This window comes from Scheffersomyces amazonensis, assembly GCF_036850825.1.
Source record: "Scheffersomyces amazonensis strain UFMG-HMD-26.3 chromosome Unknown RJT21scaffold_4, whole genome shotgun sequence".
Lineage (NCBI taxonomy): Eukaryota > Fungi > Ascomycota > Pichiomycetes > Serinales > Debaryomycetaceae > Scheffersomyces > Scheffersomyces amazonensis.
In genome coordinates this window covers 1,093,412-1,112,617 of record NW_027042744.1, presented here as the reverse complement: position 1 = coordinate 1,112,617, position 19,206 = coordinate 1,093,412, and the positions used below count along the sequence as shown (strand labels likewise).

General features: G+C 29.0%; 11 protein-coding genes and 1 non-coding gene across 12 annotated transcripts; 6 read left to right on the top strand and 6 right to left on the bottom strand. All coding sequences in view use genetic code 12, as the record gives it.

Moving 5' to 3' along the window:
* The first annotated feature begins 16 nt into the window (after nt 1–16).
* On the top strand, nt 17–4,883 carry RJT21DRAFT_43987 (uncharacterized protein). The gene has a single exon (XM_064884560.1). It carries the CDS (start codon nt 181–183, stop codon nt 4,720–4,722), a length of 4,542 nt encoding a protein of 1,513 aa, XP_064738018.1. The 5' UTR covers nt 17–180; the 3' UTR covers nt 4,723–4,883.
* On the bottom strand, nt 4,656–5,701 carry RJT21DRAFT_43996 (uncharacterized protein). The gene has a single exon (XM_064884561.1). It carries the CDS (start codon nt 5,469–5,471, stop codon nt 4,818–4,820), a length of 654 nt encoding a protein of 217 aa, XP_064738017.1. The 5' UTR covers nt 5,472–5,701; the 3' UTR covers nt 4,656–4,817.
* Nucleotides 5,702–5,793: 92 nt separating this feature from the next.
* RJT21DRAFT_t100 lies at nt 5,794–5,866 on the bottom strand. Its single transcript has one exon. It is a non-coding gene; the product is annotated as a tRNA-Arg (tRNA).
* Nucleotides 5,867–7,001: 1,135 nt separating this feature from the next.
* Nucleotides 7,002–9,043, top strand: ECM14 (putative metallocarboxypeptidase). Its single transcript, XM_064882061.1, has one exon. The coding sequence runs from the start codon at nt 7,164–7,166 to the stop codon at nt 8,643–8,645; it is 1,482 nt and encodes a 493-aa protein (XP_064738016.1). The 5' UTR covers nt 7,002–7,163; the 3' UTR covers nt 8,646–9,043.
* Nucleotides 8,789–9,518, top strand: RJT21DRAFT_43971 (uncharacterized protein). The gene is made up of 2 exons (XM_064884559.1): nt 8,789–8,942; nt 9,021–9,518. Exons 1-2 carry the CDS (start codon nt 8,878–8,880, stop codon nt 9,466–9,468), a joined length of 513 nt encoding a protein of 170 aa, XP_064738015.1. The 5' UTR covers nt 8,789–8,877; the 3' UTR covers nt 9,469–9,518.
* RJT21DRAFT_43949 (uncharacterized protein) lies at nt 9,518–11,179 on the bottom strand. The gene has a single exon (XM_064884558.1). It carries the CDS (start codon nt 11,056–11,058, stop codon nt 9,568–9,570), a length of 1,491 nt encoding a protein of 496 aa, XP_064738014.1. The 5' UTR covers nt 11,059–11,179; the 3' UTR covers nt 9,518–9,567.
* Nucleotides 11,180–12,183: 1,004 nt separating this feature from the next.
* Nucleotides 12,184–12,534, bottom strand: RJT21DRAFT_114829 (uncharacterized protein; the record flags this gene model as incomplete). Its single annotated transcript, XM_064880292.1, has 1 exon — nt 12,184–12,534. The coding sequence occupies one exon, from the start codon at nt 12,532–12,534 to the stop codon at nt 12,184–12,186; it is 351 nt and encodes a 116-aa protein (XP_064738013.1).
* A 183-nt stretch (nt 12,535–12,717) lies between these two features.
* Nucleotides 12,718–13,146, bottom strand: RJT21DRAFT_114828 (uncharacterized protein; the record flags this gene model as incomplete). The annotated part of the gene is made up of 1 exon (XM_064880291.1): nt 12,718–13,146. The coding sequence occupies one exon, from the start codon at nt 13,144–13,146 to the stop codon at nt 12,718–12,720; it is 429 nt and encodes a 142-aa protein (XP_064738012.1).
* Nucleotides 13,147–14,634: 1,488 nt separating this feature from the next.
* On the top strand, nt 14,635–15,407 carry RJT21DRAFT_121316 (uncharacterized protein). The gene has a single exon (XM_064882060.1). It carries the CDS (start codon nt 14,649–14,651, stop codon nt 15,336–15,338), a length of 690 nt encoding a protein of 229 aa, XP_064738011.1. The 5' UTR covers nt 14,635–14,648; the 3' UTR covers nt 15,339–15,407.
* A 166-nt stretch (nt 15,408–15,573) lies between these two features.
* On the top strand, nt 15,574–16,264 carry RJT21DRAFT_43945 (phosphatase regulator). Its single transcript, XM_064884557.1, has one exon. The coding sequence runs from the start codon at nt 15,649–15,651 to the stop codon at nt 16,036–16,038; it is 390 nt and encodes a 129-aa protein (XP_064738010.1). The 5' UTR covers nt 15,574–15,648; the 3' UTR covers nt 16,039–16,264.
* Nucleotides 16,265–16,647: 383 nt separating this feature from the next.
* Nucleotides 16,648–17,458, top strand: RJT21DRAFT_43938 (uncharacterized protein). Its single transcript, XM_064884556.1, has one exon. It carries the CDS (start codon nt 16,749–16,751, stop codon nt 17,337–17,339), a length of 591 nt encoding a protein of 196 aa, XP_064738009.1. The 5' UTR covers nt 16,648–16,748; the 3' UTR covers nt 17,340–17,458.
* Nucleotides 17,379–18,341, bottom strand: NUO2 (Nuo2p). Its single transcript, XM_064882059.1, has one exon. It carries the CDS (start codon nt 18,157–18,159, stop codon nt 17,578–17,580), a length of 582 nt encoding a protein of 193 aa, XP_064738008.1. The 5' UTR covers nt 18,160–18,341; the 3' UTR covers nt 17,379–17,577.
* Between the last annotated feature and the right edge of the window lie 865 nt (nt 18,342–19,206).

The following is a 19,206-nucleotide window of genomic DNA, read 5'->3' as shown; positions in this document are numbered from 1 at the left end:
CATGTCATGTGGCAACCGTAAAGTCACTATCAACCGAGTGCGACAAATGCCGGTGTGTATATAGACCCCCATTAAATTGGATCATTGCAACTGATACTTTTAGGGTCTATATATAAAATAAACTTATACCAATTTATATAATTCAATTGAAAATAATAAACTGTGTCATATAATTTTGTTATGACTCTTACATTTATCCCCGGAGAAGTGAATAAAAGTCCGTATTCTGTTCAACAAGTTATATGGAAACAATTTCATATCATTGTCTATGGTTCAGGAAATAATCTTATAATCTTAAGTGGAAAATTAACTAATTTTAGTAGTCATCTTAATGTAACTGCTAGTAATATTAATAGAAATCTTCAAACTATATATCTTGAACAAGATCCAATTGCTATTGATATTAATCCAGAAAATGGTTTAATTGCTATATCATTAAATAGTAAAATAATTATTTATAAACCGGCTAATGAATATATGTTAAAACCTCAATGGACTCAAGCATTAGAATTTAATGTTGAAGATAATTATCATATAAATTGTTTAAAATGGGCTCCAATAGAAGATGAATTAATTGTGGGAACGAATAATTCATTAATTCTATATCATATATATAATGAATTTGGAATTATAAAATATAATAATCGATGGTATTCTCAACAAACTAATAGTATAACTGATGTTAAAATAACTAAATCAGGTAATAAAATTATGACAACTAGTGGAACTTATGATCGATTATTAAAAGTATGGTCAAGAATTAATTATGGAGATGATAATACATTATTTGAATTAAGTTATTTAAATCATCCTAAAGATACTTTTATTCTTGAATTTCATTGGAGAATTAGTTGTGATCATAGTGATTCTAAATCCGATGATAATAATAATAATAATAATAATAACAATAATAGCAATAATAAAAAAAGAATTACTGATAGTGCAATGGCTGGTATAAAGAATATTCGAGGTTATATTGATAATAATGATGAAGATGGTGAAGTGATTTATACTTTAACTAATGATTATCAATTTCATGTATGGGCATCTCATGAATTTAGTGGTCATAGTCATATAAGTAATTGGTCAACTTTAGATTTAAGTCGATCATTTGGTAAAAATGATCAAATTGCTTGTACAATAATAATTGAAAATTATTATCTTGAAAAATCTTTAATACCTCATTTAAAGGATGCTGCATTATCTGCTTTAGGAAGTTTAGAACATTTTGATTTATTATTAGTTGTATCAAAATCAGGTAAAGTTATAATTTATACTATTGAAAATGTTACAACAACTCCATTAACCAATGTTAAATTTACTCAATTAAATCCTCATATAACTTATAAATTTGATATAAATACTTTCCCAACAAGTCTGTATGATCTTGGGAATATTCAATTACAAGATGAAGAATTAACTATTAAAAATATTACATCAGAAGAATTTATAATTAATCATATAAAACCTATATTAATATCGGATATTTCTTATGCAATTGCCACTCAAGATTTTTCACCAATTTCTTTACTTATTCATGATAGAGTTAAAAATACAATTAGATTTAATGTATTAGATTTTGAAAATATAATAAATCCAACAAATGAAAAAATTCAAGATTTAGGTTCAGTATTAATAAATAAATTACAAGGTCATACAAAATCAATTAGAAAACTTATAAAATCAAATTCTTCATTTACTAATCGAAATATATTATTATCAGTTCTGAATTTTCCTGAACATAATTATATTTGGGAACCAATCATTCTTAATATATCTAATGCTAAAGTTATGTCATTAACTAAAAGATTTAGATTAAATGTTAAAGCTGTGAATGATAACGATAATGTTAATGTTAATGTTAATGATATTAATTTAAATACTCCTTCAGGGATTTGGACTGCAGTAATAATTAATGATATTGAACCACCAATTGGAACTTCAAGAAGACATTTAGTTGTTTCTATTGATAAAAATAGTGTATTAAGTTTTTGGGATTGTAATGGATCAACTAAAGATGATCAACCGGCTGATTTAATTAATACATTAGTTATAATGGATAATTCCAATGAAAGAATTATTATTGAACCTCAAGCATTTGTATTAACTACTTTACCATCAATAAATATTAATATAAAAGAATATTGTCTTGTGGCTATTTATAATAAAACTTTAATAAGAGCTTGGAAAATTTCAATTCATTATTCTTCTGGTAAAACATTTGAATCAATTGATTTTTGTAATTTAAAAATTGAAGGTTTACCTCATAAAGAAAATATTCATCAATTAGTTACTATAGATAATTTTATTAATGCAATTGAAAGAAGTTTAATTGCAGTAATTGATGAAGAAGGTTTACTTCGAAGTTTTGCATTAAATCTTTCTAATTTAGATTCAGGAATTATATCTTGGAAAGAAACTCATTCTGTTCATACTAATATAAAAACTGCTAGTAAAATTCATGGTGCAACATTTATTAATAAATTAGCAGTAATTGATCAATTTGGTACAAATCTTACAATTTGGAATATGAGATCAGGAGTTTTAGAATATTCAGAAACTTTTCCTCAAAATTATGGACAAGTAAGAGATATTGATTGGACATTTATTAATGCATCAAAGGAAAAACTGACATCAAATGCTATATTATCAATTGGATTTGATAGATTTGTTTTACTTTATACTCAATTAAGATATGATTATACTAATAATATTCCAACATTTGCTATGTTAAAAAAAATTGATATATCTGATTTTACATCTCATGAAATTGGAGATCTGATTTGGTTAAATGATGGATATTTAATAATTGGTAGTGGGAATCAATTTTTTATTGATGATAAATGGATTAAATTAGGTTCAGGAAGTCTTGATACAACCATAAGACAATTAATGATAGGTTATACTAAAACAGGAATTCAACTTGATAATCATGATCATGATGATGATGATGGAGGTTATAAAAGAATTGATAAATCAACTGATGAATTAGTTTATGATATATCTCATTTAGTTAGAATTCTTAATGGTCCCTTACCAATTTATCATCCACAATTTTTAGTTCAAAGTCTTTTTATGAGTCAAATTAAATTAGTTCAAGATATTTTAGTTAAATTATTTCTTGATATTAGAAAGGGAGATCCAATTTCTTGGGATTTAAATTTAGATATTACAAAAGAAATAATGGATATTGAAATGACATCTAAACATTCAGGTGGAGGTCAACAAACTCCTAAAACAGAATTTCTTCAAGCTGGTAGAAGATTTAGTGTATCACTTGAAGTATTTAAAAATTTTGATTCAAGTTTAGCAGATATGTTAATTGATAAATTAATGAGAGTTTCTTTACCATTATTAACTAGACATCAACAAAGTACTTTAATTTCAATTATTACAATAGTAAAAGAATTAAAACAATATACATTATCATTAGATGATAATGGAGTTCGATTCTTTATTGGATTTAAATTATTTCAATTATCAACTAAACAAACAAGATTATCTATGAGAGATATTAATTGGGCATTACATAGTGAAAATAAAGAAATGTTATTAAATATGGTTGAAGATTATTTTAAAAGTAGATTAAAATGGGAAAATATTCGTCAAACAGGTTTAGTATTTTGGGTTCATACTGATAGATTATTAAAACTTATAGAATCAGCTGCAAGAAATGAATTTAGTGATACAAGAGATCCATCAGGTAGAATTTCTTTATTCTATTTAGCCCTTCGAAAAAAGCAAATCTTATTAGGATTATGGAGAACAGTTAGTCATTCAGAAAAGCAAAAAATGTTAAACTTTTTAAATAATGATTTTAATGAAAAACGGTGGAAATCAGCAGCATTAAAGAATGCCTTTGTTTTATTAGGTAAACATAGATTTATTGATGCAGCATATTTCTTCTTATTAGGAGATTCTGTTAAAGATTGTTGTGCAACTCTTGCTAATAAAGTTAATGATATTCCATTAGCTATAGCAATTTCAAAAATATATCATGCATCAGATCCCAAAAATTCTGGATCTGATACTATACATTTTAGTGATAGTTTAAGATTAATAATTGAAAATTATATATTACCAGAATCAATTCATAAGGGAAATAAATGGACTACTAGTTGGATATTTTGGCAAATGAATCTTAAAGAACTTTCTATTCAAGCTCTTGTTAGATCACCCTTAGAAATGATTGAAAGTAATAATGATAAATTTTCAGAAACTTGTAGAAATAATTATATTAAAAATATATCAATTTCTACTAAAGGTCAAAGTTTTTTAAGAGATGATCCAGTTTTAATTCTTCTTTTTAATGATTTAAGACAAAAGAAACTGAATTATTTAAAGGGTTCATTAGGAATTAGTCTGCTTGAAGAATTTGAATTTATTAAAAGAGTTTGTGCTATATATACAAGAATGGGTTGTGATTTCTTAGCATTATTACTTGTTAGAAATTGGAATTTTATTATTAGTGAAATAAATAAATCTTCAACCATTAATACAGGTAATGGATCTTTAAAGAATGGTGTATCACTTATAGATCATGAACTACTTAATGGAACTAGTCAAGTACCTAATTTATTGGAATCATTTACCGATGAAAATAATAATAATAATAATAATAATAATAATAATAATACTCAAAATAAATTTACAAATAAAGCACCCCCACCTCAAGTAGTATTTGAAGAACCAGATATGAGTTCATTTAATTTTGGGTTTTAAAAATATGCATAGATAGTTTAAAATCATATATTTATATATTTAATCATAAAATCGTCAAGTCTATTATTTTCATTATTAGTTTTATTTAATGTTACTTAAAATACGTTATTAGTTGATCGTAAAACAGTAGTAAGTAAATCTATAACATTACCCCAAGATTCAGTAATTGTAATAATAGCTCCAAATATAAAAAATACCCACATTCTTGAAACAATTATACCTTGAATAGTCGCAAAAATCATTGAATTTACTACAGCAAGTACAACTTCTGTTGATTCATCCATTTCTTTCCAGAATTGTTCTGAATTTTCTAAAGGTCTATCAATTATACCAATAAGTTTCATAATAAAACTTCTTAAAGGATGAAATCTTACTAAACTTAAAATAAAATTATCCCAATATTCAACTAAATAATTTCGAACATATATTAATTCAAATTTTTCAAAAGTTTTCTTCTTTAGATATCTTGGATCTCCATAATTTGGATCGAGTAATTTGGAACAATCTTCAGGTCGGACTTGACAAAATGGTTGAGATAATAGTATTACTTTAAAATTAACCTTAAATTCCTCAATTGTGAATGGATTAAGTATATAAGGTACTACAATAATAGCTGAAACTATTGGTAATATTACATATATAATAAATTTAATATTTTCTATTATTGCTTGTCTATTTCTTACCACACTAGTCCGAAGATCTCCATAACATAATGAACATGCCGATATAGGCAGGATATTTATCGGCATTTAGATATTAATATTACTATTCTAATAACAATTCAGAAATTTTGAAGAAACATATAAATCAAACTCCATTACGATTCAATTTCAATTTGGCATCATCTGTTACCCCTTTATTTAAAGTTCTGTGCACTCTTCCCGATTTGCGCGTTGCGTTATCATTTTTTGTAGTTATGTGGAGAAGATTCAATTGCAAAAACAGAGCTCTTATTTCACTTCAGTGCGTATTTAAGTAGCAAATATCTTCTTTTCAAAAGATAGATGTAGTCTAATTACAATGACTTAAAAATATAAAAAGATTAAACTTCCAAAAGATTAAGATTAGGTCAACCCTACCCGGGACTCGAACCCGGAGTCTCCCGCTTAGGAGGCGGGTGCCTTAACCGTTTGGCCAGCAGGGCTTGTTTGCAGTTCAATTTTGTTTTTTGGTTTGCCACAAGAATTCAAAATCCGGGGTTTGAGATTTTTTAATCAGAATTTTTTCCAAATCTGTAAGGATTTTCATTGATATTACAAGTTAAATCGATGAAATATGTACTGAAGTTCCTCCTAAAGTTGTTAAAATAAATTTTAATTATGTTTTGGTGGCTTGAAATCGATTTAAAAATCTTGGGAATTTGAAAAAAAATTGCAGCCAATAGACGGCAATTTAGCAGAATTAAGACGGGTAATCTAGTCAAAATTAATATGATCTACTCTATCCGAGATTTGATGCCCTTATTATAAATCAGTGCTTTATCAAGTTGATTTAATTTCAAGTTGATTTAATCTTGCTTTGGGATAGGTAATTGCCAAACTTTTGGCAATAAACTTCCAAAATATTTTTTTCGTAGCAATATATGTATTCTCACTATGCACGATATAAAATTATATATAGAGTGAATAAGAATAATAGCAAAATTTTAATTTGTATTTAAACAAGAAATCTAACAAGTTATATTAATAAAAGTGCACAAACACTTTAACTATCAATACACAGCAAGAATGTACATAATTCAAAGAATGGAAAGTTTAATTGGTTTGCTTGCACCTCCCTTGAAAGGCAGACGCCGAAATACAATTGAAAGATAGCCCGCAGAATTTTCTACCTCTTTTATCGCATCTTGTGTATTGTTCTATGTAATAATTCTAAAACATGTATCTAAATAAAAATGCGGTAAAACTACTAAATAGTTACTTTTCTTAGTTCAAGATAAAAGCATTCCATCTATAAAAAAAAAGGTAAGGATAGATTTACGCATAAGATAAAATATAAAGCAAAGTATAAAATATCTCATTACGAACTACTAGATATTGAATTTAATTATTAGGCGAAAGTATTATGATATACCACGTAATTAAGTACTGATTTGTGTGATAGGTTTATATTGGGGAAAAAGATAAGTTGCTTTTTTGCAGTTCCACATAGCCTTAGTTCCCAATGCGGTAATCAAAGTCGTGCTCACATGCCCAAAATGGATGGCCCCTAAAAAATTAGAGGAGACAAGAAGAGATAGAGCGAAGCCTAATTTTAAGTCGAGGTTAATTTTCATATACCGACCATTACAGTATAGAACAGCATATAAACGGACACGCCCTACACACAAGTCCAACAAACTTGGGTAATCACACACAGGACCAATATATCAGGATTAGCAATTTGCTCGGTATATTTTTCATCACCATTCATTTTAAGCTTATCCTCATCCCAACTGCACAATGAAGTTAGTCCATAGCTTATATGTTCTCCTTCTGTCGACTTACTTAGTCGCCAGTTTGCAATTACCGTTTGATACTTCAAGTCTTTTTAAGTTCAATGATATTTTAGATGGAGATATTTATCGTCATTATACTACTCTTAATGAAGATGAGTTACCAATTAACTTGTATCAATATCACGATGACTTTGTGATAAGAATTGATTATTCTGACAACCTCGAATTAAAAAAGTATATTTTACTATCTAAATCCACTGAGAATAATACCAATATTTCATTTCAAAAATGGTCTAAGAACAATCATGGTCAATTTATAGATTTACAAATTAATGAAGAAAATCTTATTAAATTAATTGAAAAATTCCCAACTATAAATTACAAAATAATTATTGAAGATTTAGCCCAAAGAGTGTTTGAAACATATCCTGAAAATCATGCTAAAGCAGGATTAACCAAACGTGATAGTAATTCGCAATATAAGTATCAAGCTACTGAAGATGTTATTGCCGAAGCTAAAGTTAATGTATTATCTGAATTATTTTTCAAAGAGTATAGACCATTGGAAACTATAGAGGCTTGGTTAGATATTTTGCAACAAACTTATCCAGATATTCTTTCTTTTGAAGATATTGGTCGTTCTTATGAACATAGAACTTATCGAGTTGTTCATTTTTCAGTTCCAAATTCTGATATTGAACATCATGAAAGAAAAACCATTGTTGTTACTGGTGGTGTCCATGCTCGTGAATGGATTTCAGTAAGCTCAGTATTATATACTATTTACTCCCTTATATTGCATTATCATGAAAATCCAACTTCAAAGATTTTATCTAATTTGGACTTTTTATTCATTCCTGTTTCTAATCCAGATGGTTATGAATATTCTTGGCATACAGACAGATTGTGGAGAAAGAATAGACAAGAAACTGTATTTCCAACTTGTTTTGGAATTGATATTGATCATTCTTTTGATTTCCATTGGACTAAGTCATCTGATTGGGCATGTGGTGAAGAATATAGTGGTGAATTACCATTTGAAGCATTTGAATCTCAAATTTGGGAAGAGTATCTTAATGAAACCAATAATGATCATAAAATTTGGGGTTATATTGATTTACACTCTTATTCTCAAGAAGTTCTTTATCCTTATGCTTATTCCTGCAGTGAACAACCAAGAGATGAAGAAAATTTAATTGAACTTGCTTATGGTATTGCTAAGTCCATTAGATTACAATCAGGTAAAACCTATAATGTTTTACCAGCATGCATAGATAAAGACGTTGATTTATTACCCGATTTAGGATCTGGTTCAGCCTTAGACTTTATGTATCATAATCGAGCATATTGGGCTTATCAATTAAAATTAAGAGATAGTGGAAGTCATGGTTTCTTATTACCAGGTAAATATATTGAACCAGTTGGAAAAGAAATTTTCGCAGGGATCAAGTACTTCTGTTTATTCATATTAAATGATGAGAGATAGAGTCCCAAAAATTAAAATTAAAATTGAATTGAATTGAAATTGTTGTATTTGTATTTCCATATGAAAGTAGTGTAGTTTAAGTTTTTGATTTTTTGTACAATAAAAATAACCGATGTATTTATGCAGATAAGCTGTAGCCTGAAAAAAAAACATTTAATGTTGAAAAATAAAATTTAATTTATCTTTGCAATCAATACGGGGTAGAAGTGCACAGTAAAGTTAACTGCGTAGTATGAGAGTAGTAATACAAAAAGTGAAGAAAGCTTCAGTAACTGTTGAAGGAAATGTTATTTCCAAGTAAGTATAGTTATACGATGTTTGAAATTTGAACACATTTTATTATCAAGTAAGCATACATACTAACAACATGTCCAGAATAGATAAGGGATTAATGCTTTTGGTAGGGATTTCAACCAAAGATACTGAAGATGATGTAACAAAGATGTCTAACAAGATTCTTAGTCTTCGAGTTTTTGAAGATTTATCTCATCCTCCTCACACTGCTACTAAATGGTATGGGAAACCATGGGCAAAGAGTATAGTTGATATTGAAGGAGAAATCTTAAGTGTGAGTCAATTCACATTGTATGGTACAGTCAAAAAAGGTACAAAACCTGATTTTCATAAAGCAGCTAAGGGTCATATCGCCAAGGAATTATATGACTTATTCTTACTGCAATTGAAGACAGGCTTAGATGGAAATAAAGAAGATTCTGTTGATAGTAAAGTTAAAGATGGTGAATTTGGAGCCATGATGGATGTTGAACTAATTAATGATGGTCCCGTTACTATTGTATGGGATACAAATGATCCCACCTTGTAAATAGATAGATAGACGATAGAAATGATAAACTTATATGTAATTATAATATTAACTAGATTCTACTATAAAAGTAAATTGAAAAGAATTGAAAAGAGTTGACTATATACCATTTGAAGCACATGAAAAAGGCTTTCCATAAGCATCTGCTTCATAAGACCAAATAATGGATTGAATAGTAGCGTATAAACCAGGACCTAAAATGTAAAATCCAATGAGTGCAATTAAGAAATTAAGTAAGATTTCACCTTTACTCCAAAGATTTGATCTTTGGAAAATTTCCCAAGTTGACAATTGTCTATTTTCTAATTTATAATAATATAATTCTTTCAATTTGAAAAAAGCACGGGACCAGAAGAAGAAACCGAAAGAACAGTCAAATAATGAAGACATCAAAGATAAAAGATCACTGAAGAAAGGAATAACTTCTGCAACGACGAAAGCCAAGACCCAAAGGATAACATTTATTCCACCCCAAACGATCCAACCTTTAACGGTATGACTATTTCTGTGAATAGAAGTTTTATCAAAAATATGTTGGAATAAGAATTGAGCTGAAACATTGGAATATAATGCACCTAAGAAAATAATGGTTGGGACTGCAAAAGAAAAGGCAATCTTCTTATATTTCAAACTCAAAGATCCAAAACCTGGTGAAGTGATATAATTATTACCAACGTAAATGTATACAATCACACCAGCTAAAGAGAATAAAAGAATTTCCAAGATAGTAACTGCCCAAAGAGCCTTTTTGAATTCTTTTGGTCTTTTCATTTGAGAAATGAAAGATGGGTAAGTAACTTGTCCAACAAAAGTGTAGACAATGTTTAAAACAGCAGACATGATATTGACATAAGAAGTGCCTTTAATTGGCCAAGCAGTCCAAACTATAGGTAATTCTTCTTTTTCATAGCCGAAAGGATGATCTTGTATACCAGCAAAAACCATAGCTAAAACAACGGCTGTGAACATAGTTATTGCTGAGAAGTAACCAATTATGGACATATGAGAAAATGTTCTTGGTAAAGAGATCAAGAAACAAATAATAGCAGCGACAACACCAAAGGCTACAGAACATATAGTAGTATTACCAGTAATGGTATTAAGATATTTAGCTCCAACTAAGACATGTAAAGCTTGAATTAATAAATTATTCAATACAAAACAAATAGCAGTTAAATACCAAACCCATTTCTTACCCCAGAATAAATGTTGACCAATATCACAAACATCAACCAAGTGTGGATATGCAGCACAATAATCAGCGACAATAAGACCCGTATATAAAACAAATAAAGCAACTATAATAGTTACAATTAAACCTAAGCCTACTCCCAACACAGAATAAGACCAAGGAAATGACATAATTGCCAAACAAATATATTCACTGAATAATAATCCAGCAGTCTTTTGCCATGAACAGTTTCTATAGTTGATATCATGTTGAGATTCGAATTCTACTTGTTTTTGTAAATACAAATCTGGGTCACCTTCAAGAGTTGATTCATCATCGAATGGGACAGTTTTTAAATCTTCTTGTTTTTCATAATCCGATTCCTTTTCAAGATCTTGACTTAGCAATTGTTGCGACATGGCTGCAAGGAGTACCTTTTAACAATTTTATACCTACACTAAAATAATTGTCGATGAAAAGTTGAAGATCAACCTTAGTTTAAATTCGTTTTAGGAATATATCTATATTGAAACTGGTAAAATAAAAGTCTTCCAGATTTATGATAAAGAACAATGGAGAAGAGGATATATATTGCTATTTATACAGGCTTTACAAAAAGGGTTACAAATACGAGAAATAACAAAATTAACAATTTTATTGGTCCTGAAACTTGAAATCGTTGTAATGTACTCTTACTACATACTTACATATGCAGTAAATAGTATAACAAAAATCTAAATGCAGCGGTGCGATGACATGCCCCCAAGCGATATTATATTGCTAGATTGTTTGCATCAAATGATAACTAAGAAAGATAAACGGAAAAAAAAATAAATAAAAATAGAACGAATTAACTTAAAAATTGTGGTTGAAAGAAAGTGAGGCTCCTTCCTATTTAGGCAAATGATGCAATTTAATCTCTATATAACAGATTTAAACAGGACGTATCTTAGTACAAACAATAGGAAAGTCTAATTATTATAACAGTAATTAAGCAAATGCACGAGATGAGTTGCAAGATACATTCACCATAATTGGATAGAATTACGAGTAATGAAATTTTGGTAACTTAATTGATATAATTTGATCGTTACGGCGTTCTAAATTCTATTAATTAATTCATCAACCCCGTCTTTTCCTTTTTAAGATTAAAGTTGACCGTTATCGCTAATTTATGTTTGATGTAAGATGTCATTATTATAATTAACCTAAAATAATATCTTGTGATACATTAGGGAGATTACAGCCATTTTTGGTCTCAATATCCCAATTGCAAAATGTATGTTTAAATCAGCCGTATTCATGTGCTTCTATAAGCATTTACGTAAATTATTTGAATTGAAGGTCAGTTAGCAATAGCCACTGCTACATAATTAAATTATAACTTTAACAAGTGTTGAAGAAGCATGAACAGGCACTTCTGTAGAAGTCAAATTAAAACTTCCGGCCCGTAAAATGTCTATTTCTGATCTACAAAATCCTTAATATTTTATTTATGAAATTTATATACAAGAAGGCATTATTTTAAAAATATTTTAAGACTTTTATATCCCAATCAATAGACTTATAACGATTATAAACGTTATAGTTACTATCCATCCGTATTTAAAGGTATCATGAATATGAAACCTGTCTTCTGGATCAAATACAAACTCATTGAAAATTCCCTCGTCATTTCTATGATGAAAAAATGACTCCCTTGAAAATAAAGAAGGTATTATATTATCTCTAATTCTCCAAAAATTTGGATTTATGAAGTAATCAATAAGATTATATTTATGAATGAGTATGGTTACAAGAGTGACGAGAATAATTGATCGTATCAATGGTCGTCTGAAAATTGTAGCATGATTCTTTCTACTCAAAGATTCACCATTCTTATCTTTTGGATCCATTATTGCAGCCACCAACTAATACATTTAGGATTGATTAAATCGTCCAAGGTGTTTTTGTAGTTTACCTTTTATTGACCAATTTCTTACCCGCACTATTTTTGAATACTATTTTTTTCTCCACCTCAAATCATATCAAATGATAAGGCTATAAAGACAAGCTAGCTAAGTTAAAACCACTTGGTATCAAGAGATTACATTCTTTAAGTTATCTGACTTGATAAAGTTAATAATCAAGACCCATCTTCTATACAACGTTATATAACAAGACATCATAAAGTACGTTGCAAACCCAAACACTAGCATTAAAATACACATTAAAAGCATTAGTCTCACTATATAATATACAATATCAACTTCAGCCAATATAACTGAAAAAATACTGATAATTGGGTCCAGAGCCAGCTGACCATTTTCAAATCCTTTACCATTATATAACCAATTACTAGTGCCTTCAGTTGTGTTATATATTGAATTGAACGCATTTGTGAAGGGTGGTTCAAATTTCTCATGATCAAAGAAAATTGTGAATGGTGATTTAATAAATAGAATGTTAAAGAAATCAGCCCATATATTGTAAATTACAAGTTGAAACAATTCCAATATTTTAATCATATCGTTATACTTTTTTGATAATCTTACTTGTACTTTAAGGCTCTGTTATTTACAAATAGTCTAATCTTTTTTGGGTCCGTATTTTATCTGAGTGGCTGTTTGGATCTTATCAACAGTAGGTACATTATTGCGGCAAGGATCCAACAATGAAAAGAAGAAGACAGTCAAGCCATAGCTTAAAAAGCGATCGTAATGACAGTGACAATGATAATGTGAGTCGCAAAATTATAAAAGTTGATTCACAATTAGTTAATTTACCTACAGATATCATTAAATTAATATTTGATCACTTATCAAATCAGGATATCACCAATTTATCAGTTGTTAATCGTTATTTCCGTCAAAATTTGCAACCATATGTATTTTCAAAAATCAAGACTACATGGCATAAATTAATACAAGAATTTTCAACTTCTAAATCCAACTTCTTTCATAAATATTATGAATTTATAAATCAAATTAGAATTATAGATTGTTATCTGTATGGAGAATGGCAAATAGATATATTTGATGAATACTTGAGTCAATTACCTAATTTGACACATTTATTATTGAACTCTAACACTTCATCTAATTGGTTGAAATATCGTCATAGTGATAACTTAACTCAATTATCATTATATTTTGAAAAGGATCATTTTGAAACGTTGGCAATTTCTCAATCGAAAACAGCAACGTCTGCTACCAATTTTCATCCGAATCCTCATCAAATGGTGCTGCCCAGAATTTTCAATATTAATCACATCAAGCATTTCAACAGACTTAGGAAATTAAATCTTAATACTTATCATTTTATTTGGGAGGAGGGCGAGTCAACTTCATTTGAGGAAATTCTAATCCATTTAGTTGAATTGAATTTAGTAAATTGTTCATGGGAGTACCCTTTTAAATTATCACAATTCAATACTCCGACTAGAGCATTGAAAATTCTTACTTTACATTATTTTAATAATAATTCATTTATTTTATCTGAACGTTTCAATGAGTTCCTACTAAATATTGAAGAGAATTTCCAAAGTTTGAGTAAACTACAAATGATAATTGATCACGATGAAGAGCATAATTATGATCGATACAATACGTTTGAAATGTCATGGGATAGAAGATTACCATCTAATATATTTGACAAAATTATGAATAAAAATTACTTCCCTTATTTAAAGAAAGTTAAATTTTGGGGTTGGTATATAAATCTTAATAACTTGAATAATACTGTACGAAAACTAAAACTAGATGAAATTAATGACATTGAAGTTATTGATTTGAATAGAGTTAATACCCCTATGAATGGTACCAGAATAACGCACGATGACTACGATAATGATATGATAATTGAGTTAACTGAAAAGTTAATGAACTACTCTGTAAAATTAATAAGTAATTAGGATTTTATATAGATGATTTTACACAAAGTTCGCGCCTGCCCGTATACAAAATTTAATATACTTAGAATGAATTTTTCACAACTATTCAAATTTACATTGAACATTAAGAATTTAACGATGATACTACCGTATGTGTTAGGTATATTTCATATTTTGGGATTATGTTTAGCTAATACTGAAACAATCGTTTTCAAAGTTCCTTATTACTACAATATCAAACCTCATGCATCATATTACGACGAGACGATACGAAATAATGATATCATACACTTGAATGAAACACACTCTCTTATTAAGGATTATCCTATTCAGACGATTAAAACATTAGATAAAGATAAACTCACAAAATATGTTATCCAAGTAGATGACTATAGTAGCATTGAAAGACCAGAGAAGACTTTACTTGTAAAGATCAATAATTATGGAGACGAAACGTTTGAATCAAATGATTTTATTAATGTTAAGCTTTGCTGGCCCACTATTTACCCATTTGACTTTAAATTAGATTATTTATTCATAAAGCCAACTGATTTACAAACGCATAAAAGTGAAGAGCAGAATAATGAATTAGATAAAGAATTAGACATCTACATAGCCATATCGTATAAGTTTTTTGCACACAGTTATAACCCTGAAAAATATTATTCAGATCATGAACCATTAGAGTTCCATTTATTTATTAATAAACTTGCTAATAAGTGGATTCCTATACCTAATGAATTATACCAATTTTTGATGTATTTCGTTGATTTATTAATACTTGGGTATAATCTTATTCCATATTTATATGACTACATTTTTCAATAAAACCTTTTCTTTCTTTTTTACAATCAATAAATTTGTATATATAATAATTACTGTCTATGTGTAGTATCGTAATACGAATGGAAGTTATTATCATTGGTCTAAATAGTTTCAAAATATTAGCTTATTGTTATTATTTGACGCACGTGACGAACATTACACAAAACCAGAAATTAGATGCTCAGGAGAAAAGGACATGACTTATTAGGTAAATGACATTTATAAAGATTCTTCGACTTTTTAATTAATAACTCAATTGAATTATTGGATTTAATAATTGATCAATTAAGCCATTAATTATACTCAATTCATCATGTCCACATCACCATTAAGCGAAGATGATCCCTTGGGACCACCAAAAAATACTCAAAACTTAGATTTATCTAAATTATCCCCAGAAGAACTAACAATTTATAGGAGGTATGGTAAATTGCCAACTACACAACAAATTCTTTCAAACAAATTTAGAGAAAAGAAATACTTTGATAGTGGAGATTATGCTATGCAAAAGCAAGGAGGTAATAAAAGTGCTTTATTTCCTGGTGTAGGTGTACCTTTAAGACATCCTAATGCTGAAAAAGTTAAGGAGATGTCTAATCGAAATAGTATTAGTGCATCTAATGCGGGCTTCTTATTTAATGGAAAATCAAGTTTATTGAATGAGTCAACCCCAGATAAGAATCAAGAAACAAAAGAATCTTGATTTATAGCAAGAAATATTACTATTAACTATGGCGTTTAGAACTGAAGTCTTCATTAAAACCGAAACAAGGGGGGAAGGGATATACCAAGAAATGAAACAATCTTTTACATTCACTTGATAGTTGGTCAAGAATATCATAAAGATTCCTCCATTACCATAAAATATAATAAATATCTAACCCACTGAACACAGTACATCACAATCGAAAAATCAATGCAACTGCATTATCATAAAATAGGTCGGTCATCTGAATATAGTTCAAGATTTCTATTAGTCGTTCTGGATCATTTCTGCTATATACATACAAACAAACAACATTAGTCATATAGGTTGGAGTTATTATGAATCTCCATTCGTGACAATCCCATCAATAGTTTTGATTTCAATTTTACTTTTCTTAATCAGTCACGAACTAGGATATAGTACGCTTGACATACTATATGCGCACTTCATTATCGCTGGTTTATAGCATATATAGTTTTTTTTATAATTGGAATAACTCGATGTGTATCATCTGGTTTCCGTATAATATATACCCATGATATGATAATGAGTAATAATTGTAGTATAATATATTCATGCGGAATATAAGAAAGAAAATGATTATATGACTAATTTCAGGGAAATAACCCCAGTAAATACTTACTTCTTTTTTCTGAATATTGATATGTTCATGGTACCAATCTTTTACTCCATCTATAAAGGTGTAAATGGAATTTACAATAACAGAAGATCAGTTCAATGGTTGTCTCTCTAACTTTAATAGACTTTTAATTGATAATTTGACTTATCAACCAGATCGAGAATCAAACACCAGTTTCGAGTTAAAGTTCATAACAAATTATCTTAAATCGAGTCCATCGATCAGTTACACTAAGATCGAGTTAATTCAAAATCATAAACAAAGTAAAGATCTAAATAAAAGATATGGTATAGAATTTACAATTTCTTTTCATGAATTATATAAGGTGCCAATATTTTACTTTCGACTTTATGATAATGATACTTTGATACTTTTCAACGAGGATTTACTAAGTCAATTGTCTGAAATATTATCATATAAAGGATACAACGTTCCCAATTTTCTTATAGAATCACATCATATCTATCAAGAACCATGGTTGAGTTTACATCCTTGTGAAACAAGTGATTTCATGACTGAATTCATCAAATCCAACGAACAAGCAAATGAACCTCAAGATATGTCTATTAAATATCTTTTAGGCTGGTTTACTAATTATGGACTTAGTTCCATTTATCCCAGATTAAGTTTAAGAGTAAATAATTTGCAAAATAGTTAGTTTTTAACTACGGAAAATACCAATCTTTCATATACGTTATATATTTTGTAAATAAAGAGTTCTAATAATGAAAATAATGAAGAATAATAAAGTACAGATGAATAAAAAGGGATATCAAATTATATTTGATTCTTTGTGATGCCTTTAAATATGAATTGGTCCTTTGTGATATATCGTAATTTGGAATTAAAGTGTGATGCTAAGAATAATAATGACTTTGAAGTATAGAACTTCTTGCTTAAGGTTGAGCACTAACCCTCTTTTCAGTAAAGATACGACATGGATATTGATCAGTGAACATACCATGTTCTGGTTCTTCTAAAATTCTCCATTGGAATTTATTTAATGAAGGTGCTACAATTGGTTCACCAGATTGACCTAATAATTCACCTTTTATGACATTGGCTGGAACTGATTGTAAAGTAGTAGCTAAACTAATAGGTTGATTTGAATCAATAAATACAGATAATTCTTGAGTACCTTTATCACCAATTGAAATTCTTGGTTTTTCAGCAGAACCTAATTGTAATAAACCAGAAACTTTGGTTTGATCAAAACCATGAACTTGAGGATAATTTCTTCTATAATCTCTCTTATGGTATGCATTACCAGCAATATCACCAGCTGGTAAAGTTATAGGATCTACATACTTTTTAGCGTCTGAAATTCTTGCTCCTGGTGGTTCTACACGGAAACGATTGACAATTGGATTACCACTAGATCTATTTGGTACTAAAGCTAAAATTTGTCTGACTTTTTCCCAAATACCGGTTGATTGGGTAGTATACTTCTTCCATACTGGAACTGGACCACCTGACATCGTTTATTAAATTTGTATTCTGTGAATCTTTCTGGAGCCTTAATCAGATTAAAGTCTTCAGTGTATTTTTGATGTGGTATAGTAATCGCAAATTTTCTGTTGGTTAATTGGATAATTTTTAGAGGTCGTGCGCGAATGCTCAAAAATGTATATGCAGGCAATTTACTGTACTATTTATTTACTGCAAAATTCAATAAATCATTCATTACAACTACATCTCTTTCAATTCTATTCAGTATAATGTTTCAATGTATACTAGAAGTAAAAAAATATAATTGTAAAGATAAAGATTAAGATATATATTATAAACTGTTAAGTCTAAATACTGTTCTTCCTCTAATCCTTGTTTCCCTTTTCGCTGGTGAGCTCCCATTATTGTTTTTGCAGGCGGTCCTCCCTTATATGTGGGGGATCCTAGCGACGGGCCCGCCGCTGCAGATAGACCTAGACAGAACTTGTTAGTAATTTCCCTGCAGGGCTACCAGTTTCCTTTATTTTACTTTACGTGGAGTAAAGTACTGAAACCTCCACATCCTATCTTCCCTCGGGGGCATTCCTAGAAAATTCTGTTAGTGGGCCCCGAATTTTATACCATTTGGGATTTGAACCGTTCAGCTTTAAGGATTTATTTATATCCTTTTGTTATATACCACTGAACTATCATCCCCTTTCCCCTGTTTTAGACTGTTTTAAACTGGGATACCTGTTGCAGTTCAAGGTAATAATAAAATTGCCAAAATGGTAGCGCGACCATTTTTTAAGCAGCTGCAAACTACTTTCCTCAACGTGAGTTATCTGTTTTCTGAGTTACTCTGGACAAAATAATGTTGGTTAAACCATATTTGTTTCTTCATATGTGGATGAGTGGTTGCAAATTTTCTGTTTCATGATACTCACGTTTTGTCTTCTTTTGTGATAAACTTCATCTTTATAAAAAATTAACACGCCAACATTTAATACATCAAGCTGCATTAATCATTTGCTCTAACTAAATAATGACCGAATAAAGGATCTTATTTAAATTGATCTAGGTTCATAATAATAAAT